General features: G+C 36.5%; 1 protein-coding gene across 2 annotated transcripts in view; it reads left to right on the forward strand.

Annotated features, from left to right (window-relative positions):
• LPXN (leupaxin) overlaps window positions 1-7,475 on the forward strand; it is a 48,304-nt gene that overhangs the window by 15,434 nt on the left and 25,395 nt on the right. For both annotated transcript variants that reach the window (XM_007455689.1, XM_007455688.1), the window contains exon 4: window positions 6,806-6,905. In XM_007455689.1, coding sequence (XP_007455751.1) covers window positions 6,806-6,905 — 100 coding nt within the window. The remainder of the gene's footprint in view (window positions 1-6,805; window positions 6,906-7,475) is intronic.

Raw genomic sequence — 7,475 nt, forward strand, 5'->3', positions numbered from 1 at the left:
GGGATCTTCCCGAAACGGGGCACGAACCCGCGTCTCCTGCATCGGCAGGCGGACTCTCAAGCACTGCGCCACCAGGGAAGCCCAGTTATATCTACTTTTATGGCTTCAGCTGGAGAAACACATGTCTGCTGTGGTTCCAGTTTATGCCTGTTAACCTGGGCTCCTGGGCTCTGGTAACTTTGCCTCTTTGCTTTGTCCCTTTGGCCTCATGGCTTCCAGCTGTAGCTAATCTCTGGGTTCCCTCAATGTTTTCTGTTTGCTTCTTAGCTCTCCCATCACCTGTGTAATCAAATTTCTGGATTAAATTCCTTCTTCTTACTCCTAGTGTTTGTATTTTCCTGAGTGGACCTTGATCGATGTACTTAACCATTACTGAATGATACTTATTGTGTAGATCTGAGTGGGAGAGTGATATGAAATCCAGGTGGCCTAGTAAATATGTAATGGACTGATGCAAACCCGAGGCTGGTATAATTCAGAGCCAACAAGGCTCACGTGTACAGATGGAGCATGAGACACAGAAACAAGATTCCTGCATTGTTTCCACCATTTCCTCTGGCTTGCTTAAATTAACCAAACATGAGTTTCAACTTTAAAAGTACCAATACCTTGAAATACTAGTCATGAATATAACAATATGATAGTATTTAGAAATGTGTCTTTATATGAACAGAAAGAATTTTGGTAAGAATAGGGAGGGAGACTTCATAAAAATATTGCAGAGGAATGAATGGGGAAAAAAAATGAAGCCCCTCACTTGAGAAGTCTGGATTTTTTTAAACGCATCTCTTGTATTTGTATTATTAAAACCTCTGAGTAATGAAGTTGCTGCTGATGGCATGCTAAGCGCCTGTATCATCTTCAATAGGTCTGGGGACAAATCAAAGGAGCTCTGATTTGAGGTTTCTCTCTTTTCACAAACATTTCCTGTAGTGAGGCAAACATCAACTCTTCAAGGTCTCTCATTTCTTTTTTTTTTTTTTTTTCCTTGCGTTATGCGGGCCTCTCACTGTTGTGGCCTCTCCCATTTGCGGAGCACAGGCTCCGGACGCGCAGGCTCAGCAGCCATGGCTCACGGGCCCAGCCGCTCCGCGGCATGTGGGATCTTCCCGAAACGGGGCACGAACCCGCGTCTCCTGCATCGGCAGGCGGACTCTCAAGCACTGCGCCACCAGGGAAGCCCCTCTCATTTCTTATTTAGAAGTTTATATTGTTGACTCAATTACTCTTAGGGTATTTTGGCAATGATCTGTTTCTCTTTATACACTGCACTAGGAGTCTAGTTAGAAACCAGTAAGAGTTCTTTGAATAAGCACAAGTATACCCCACCTGTGAGATGGACAGGTTTTTAGGATTATACAGACCCATATAAGAAACTACATTTATTCTACACTGGGGCACAGGCCAGAAGAATGTGTTCCCAGTCCTGCTGCCTTTTGTATTTCTAAGACACATGCCTGTGGCAGCAATTACTAAGGGATTATGCCTGAAAAGAGCTGTGAGAGAGAGCTCCTCTGTACTTTGTTGGAAGCCTCCAAGAACTAAATCAGTCACTTGTAATCAGTCACCTGACCACTTTTGTTCTTAGATTAAACACCCCTACTCCAAAAAAAAAAAACAACAACCCAAACTTATGTGGGGCAGGAGGCCATGTTGTACCTAAAAGACCAAGTCTTTTAAGAAGGGAAGAGATCCACTTCCTCCTAAATTTTCCTTGTTAAATGCTCAAACTGAGTCAGTAGCAGGACATGTTGTACCCAAGAGATAGTCTTTTTTTTCTTAAGAGAGGAAGATAAGCATCTTCCTTCTAATTTTTCCCTAGCTGATAAATACATAAAAATAAGTAAAGTAGTAAGACTTTGTTGTCATTTTTGAAAATATATTTAGTGAAAGATGTAGAATATTTGGTTTTATTTACTGCTTTGTGTGTGTGTGTGTGTGTGTGTGTGTGTGTATGTGTGTATCTGTCACACACACACAGTTTAGTGGGTTGTTAGCTAAGCTTCTTGGTTAATGTTGATTGCAAACATTATTCCAGAATCAGTTACCTGTATAACCCAGTGATTCCACTTCTCAGAGTGTACTCTATGGAAATAAATATCAAATATTTATGTAGCAGTATTGATTATAACAGCGAACATCAGAAGCAATCTAGGTGTCTAACAATAAGTGATTGATTTAATAAATTATGGCACATTATGCATTTGGAAACTATATAGCCTTTATATATCATTTTAAAAGATAATTTAGTGATAGAAAACACAAGCTTCACAGTCTGCAGGCCCAAACTCTGTTATTTGCCATCTGTGTTGGGTAGAGCAAAGTTTTTAACTTCATTAGGCCCCAGTTTTTTCATCTGGGAGTGATAAAACTTACCTTTAAGGTTTTTATGAGGATTTAAAGAGAACATGTGTAAAACCCTTTACAGAGTGCCTGGTGTAGTATACACACTCAATAAATGTTAACTATTACGTTTGCAAAGATAAGAATGTGCATAAGGATATGGAAAAATGTTAACTTTAAAACATGAAAAAAACAGTAATATTCAAATTTTCTAAAATCATACACAATCACAGAAGAGTGTAAAATATAAGCCAGCATGTCTAGAGAATTAACTGCCTCTCAAAAGGAAGATTATGTGCGGTTTAGTTTTTTCTTTGTATTCCTCTACAGTTTTAAAATGTTCTACATTTAACATATTAATTATATTTAAAAATAATTTTAGTAGGACTCACAACAGTGTAACTGTATTAATGTAGTATATGGAAAGTTGTTTATGGAATCGTTATTTATGAATGTGTGCATGTGTGTATAACTAAGATATACGTGAAAATTGTACTGCTGATGCCCCATCTGCCACCCCTACCGCCTCACCTGTTTTCATCATTGTTTCTTTTCTAGTATAGAGGACCTTTGTTTTGAAAATACAACTTCATGTACACAATTATTTTATAAACTCACGTATATAAAAAGTCAGAGAGGTACCTTCTGCTTAATATTGCTGTAAACCTAAAACTGCCCTAAAAAATAGTCTTTAAAAAAAGTCAAAGAAGGGACTTCCCTGGCGGTCCAGTGATTAGGACTCCGCACTTTCACTGCTGGGCCTGGGTTCAATCCCTGGTTGGGGAACTAAGATCCCGCAAACCACGCTGGCACCACCAAAAAAAAAAATAGTCAGAGAAATGCGAGATATACAGGGTAAGATTTGAGACCACCTCCAGTAGAGTCTTTCCTCCCACCACCTAATTACCAGCTCCTTAGGTAACTGTGCCGGTAGGTATGTCTTCTTACAGACCTTTGTGTATGCATATTCATACTTATGTATCTGTGCTTTTAAAATTACATAAATGGAAGGATATTTTTCATACTGTTCTGGGCCTTGCTTTTTTAAGTTAACAATATAAATTAGAAGTCTCCCTTAGTTCATAAAATTCTATGTCGGCATTCTTTTTAGCACCTGCAGGGTTATTCTGTAGCATGGGTGGACCATAATTTATTTGACTATATTTTCATTTAGTTTAGTTTCATTTTGCTCATAAAAACTATTCTGTTTTTGTGTTTTAAGGAATGTTCTTATACGTATATCTTTATAGATATGTCCAATTTTTCTGTAGGATAGAGTCTTAGAAGTGAAATTGCTGCATCCAAGGGTATATGCATTTGAAATATTGATAGATGCTGCCTTGCAAAGGGTTTTATAATTTATGTAGCTACCTATAATATATGTAAATGTATATGTGTAGATATAACCCTGACTTTTGCCAACACTGTATATTGTCAATCTTTCAAAACTTTGATTCACAGGAAAAAAATGGTATCTCACCATTTAATTTCCATATTAAAGATTGAGATTGAGTATATTTTTATGTAGTAAACATTCAAATTTCTTTTTCTGAAACTTACTTTTTAAAAAATCCTTAGCTCAGGTTTCTCTTGGGTTATATTTTTACTATTGATTAATCAACTTTTAAATATTTGAATATTGTTTATGTTTTAAATATTTATTCATGTTAAATTTTTTAATACTATCATTAGCGATATGTTTTCTTTTTTTTTTTTGCGGTACGCGGGCCTCTCACTGTTGTGGCCTCTCCCGTTGTGGAGCACAGGCTCCGGACGCGCAGGCTCAGCGGCCCATGGCTCACGGGCCCAGCCGCTCTGCGGCATGTGGGATCTTCCCGGACGGGGGCACGAACCCGTTTCCCCTGCATCGGCAGGCGGACACTCAACCACTACGCCACCAGGGAAGCCCATGTTTTCTTTTTTAACATCACTTCAGTTTTATGCCTTTCTTAGAAAAGTCTTTATCACTCCAAATTATTAAAAAATCCTCCATTTTCTTCTAGTATTTTTGTTTAAACATTTATATCTTGAATTCATTAAAAACACATTTGTGTGTACAGTGCGTTAGGGATCTAAATTTATTGTGTTCCAAATAGGTTATCATGTACCTTGATTCTAATAGTCTGTTTCTGATTATTTTAAATGCCATGTTTACCATATGAGCAAAGTGCTCATAGGTACCAGAGTCTGTTTCTGGGTTTTCTAGTCTACCCTACTTTTGATCTACTTGTCTGTTTCTTTACCAACATCACACAAATTAAATTATTATCACGCTATAGGATACCGCATCTACTGGGACAGGTTATCCCTGTTTTTTTGTTTTTTTCCTTCAGAATTGCCTTGAGTGTTCTCGCTTGTATTGAATTTTAGCATCAGCCTATGAACTTGAATAATTTGATTATAATTTTTGTATGGATTACATTGAATTTATAGTTTAATTGGGAGAAACTGACATCATATTATGCATCTTTATTTAGGTAGGTCTTCTTTTTAGTGATTTTTCTTCATAGAAATCGTATACATTTCTTGTTAGATTTATTCTTTAATACTTAATATATTTTTTTCTTGGTATTGTGAACACATTTTTCTCCTCATTGGATTTTCAAATCAGTTACCCCTGGTCTATAGGAAAGACACTAATTATTTCATTTTATTCTTGTATCTTGTAGCCATCCTGATTCTTAAAAATTCATTATTATAGTTGTTATATCATTTATCTCTCATTTTCTAGGAATACTATTATATATTTAAAAAGAGTGAGAGTGCTTTACGATTTTCTTTAGAATATATAAAACTCTTAGTTTTACTTTTAAATGCATTTGCTAATGCATTCTGGAATAATATTGGAGACTAGCAATGACAGTAGGAGCCTTGTCCTCCTCTTCCCTTAATTAGAAATGTGTTTAGTATTTGACTATTAAATATGAGGCTTGTTATAGATTTTTATAGACATATTTTGTCAGGTTATGGAATTTTTCTTCTTCTCGATCTTCAACAACAGGAATGGTGGTTAAATTTGTTTTCAATTGCTTTTCAGTACTTCTCAATACGTTTATAAAGATGTTCTCTTTTTCTGTTAGTATAGTGAATTATAATAATCCTTTTTGTAATGTTGAACCATTCTTGGATGACTGGTGTGCACACTACCACACACACACACACACGTACACCATTCTGTCTTTGGTTTTAGTACCAAGTTTCTGAGATATTCATTGAAGCTATTGGGTGATTTTTTCCATATTTTATTATGTACTTGGTAATTTATACAACGCTCCCAAAAAGCTGTTAGTTTTTTTGGCTTGTTTTCTGTTTAATTGATTTATGCTTTTATTCCTTCTGTTTAATTATTATTTTATTTTTTATTTTTTGAGAGTCTTGAGTTGGATGTTTCATTTGCTTCTGGTCTTTTTTATTTTTCAATATTGCACCTAAGTCTGTTTATATTTTTCCTTTCAATAACATTTTGCTTTCAACTCTGAAGAGCATGTGTGATTTTATAGCTATTTCTAAATAGTTTGAAAATTGTTAATTTTTTCTTTCTCCCAAGGATTACTTAGAATTACTTTATTTTTACCTAAGTAGATAGAATATGGTCTGTAGGATTTACTTCTTAGAATTTATTAGACTCTATTTTGTGTCCTCACATGTGGTTCATTTTACTAATGATTATGCAGGTATTTGAATAAAAATCTGTTTACTGTTTCTGGGGCCCATAGACCAATGTCTTCTCTGTATTTATTTATTTTTATGTATTTTATATATTATATAAATGTTATTATATGTTACATAAATATATATTAAACATATAAATATATATTATTTTTTGTCTTTCACTTGACAGTAACTGAAAGAAGATATAATACTTTATCATTTTATTTTATTATTATTATTATTTTTTGCAGTACACGGGCCTCTCACTGTTGTGGCCTCTCCTGCTGCGGAGCACAGGCTCCGGACACGCAGGCTCAGCGGCCACGGCTCACGGGCCCAGCCGCTCCGTGGCATGTGGGATCTTCCTGGACCGGGACACGAACCCATGTCCCCTGCATCGGCAGGCGGACTCTCAACCACTACACCACCAGCGAAGCCCTATAATTTTAAAAAGAATGCTGTTAAAATAAAAAATACACATTGGACCGTGGTCTTCAAACTCTTTTCAGAGGCTGCTTTTTTCCTGGTTGTTGGGGGAGAATGGCCACCCAGCTATAGGTCCGGCACTTTTCTTCATGCACTTGAGAACAATAGTCAGTTTTTGAGACGACCAGAGGGAGACATGGAGACAAAGGCAGGGAGACCTTGTTCAGATGTTTAGTACCTATTTTTGAAAAATAGTCTCTGTCTCTAGTTTTAGTCATATCTAAGGCGTTAATAGTTAAAACTGCGTTTTCTGGTATTTTATGCATGGCCTAACATTTATTTGAGTTTGATGTGTTGGTATGATTTTTTTGTTTTCTCCCTATAGTGAGGTCCAGGAGCCAAAGGAATCACCACCACCTCCTAAAACCTCAGCAGCTATGCAGTTGGAGGAGCTGATGGCCCACCTGTGTGAAATGCAGACCCAGGTGAGCACAGTCCCTGCGATACAGCCTTCAGGGTCTTATCTCTGTGAACTCAGCTCTGCATTCCCCCTTGATAAACTCTCCTAAGTCATTATTCATTTTGCCATACTAAATTTAATTCAATGGATTAACTCAAATTTATACTATGTATTTTTTTTAAACTGAAGTATACTTGATTTACAATATGTTGTATTAGTTTCAGGGGTGCAGCAAAGTGATTCAGTTGTGTGTGTGTGTGTGTTTGTGTGTGTGTGTGTGTATAACTGATTCTTTTCCCTTATAGGTTATTACAAAATATTGAGTATAGTTCCCTGTGCTATCCAGCAGGTCCTTGTTGTTTATCTGTTTTATATATAGTAGTGTGTATATGTTAATCCCAAACTCCTAATTTAACCCCCGCCACCCCTTTACCCCTTTGGTAACCATAAGTTTGTTTTTTATGTCTGTGGGTCCATTTCTGTTTTGTATATAAGTTCATTTGTATCAATTTTTTTTTTTTTTTTTGCGGTATGCAGGCCTCTCACTGTTGTGGCCTCTCCTGTTGCTGAGCACAGGCTCCGGACGCGCAGGCTC

The sequence above is a fragment of the Lipotes vexillifer genome, unplaced genomic scaffold (assembly GCF_000442215.2).
Source record: "Lipotes vexillifer unplaced genomic scaffold, Lipotes_vexillifer_v1.1 scaffold977, whole genome shotgun sequence".
Lineage (NCBI taxonomy): Eukaryota > Metazoa > Chordata > Mammalia > Artiodactyla > Lipotidae > Lipotes > Lipotes vexillifer.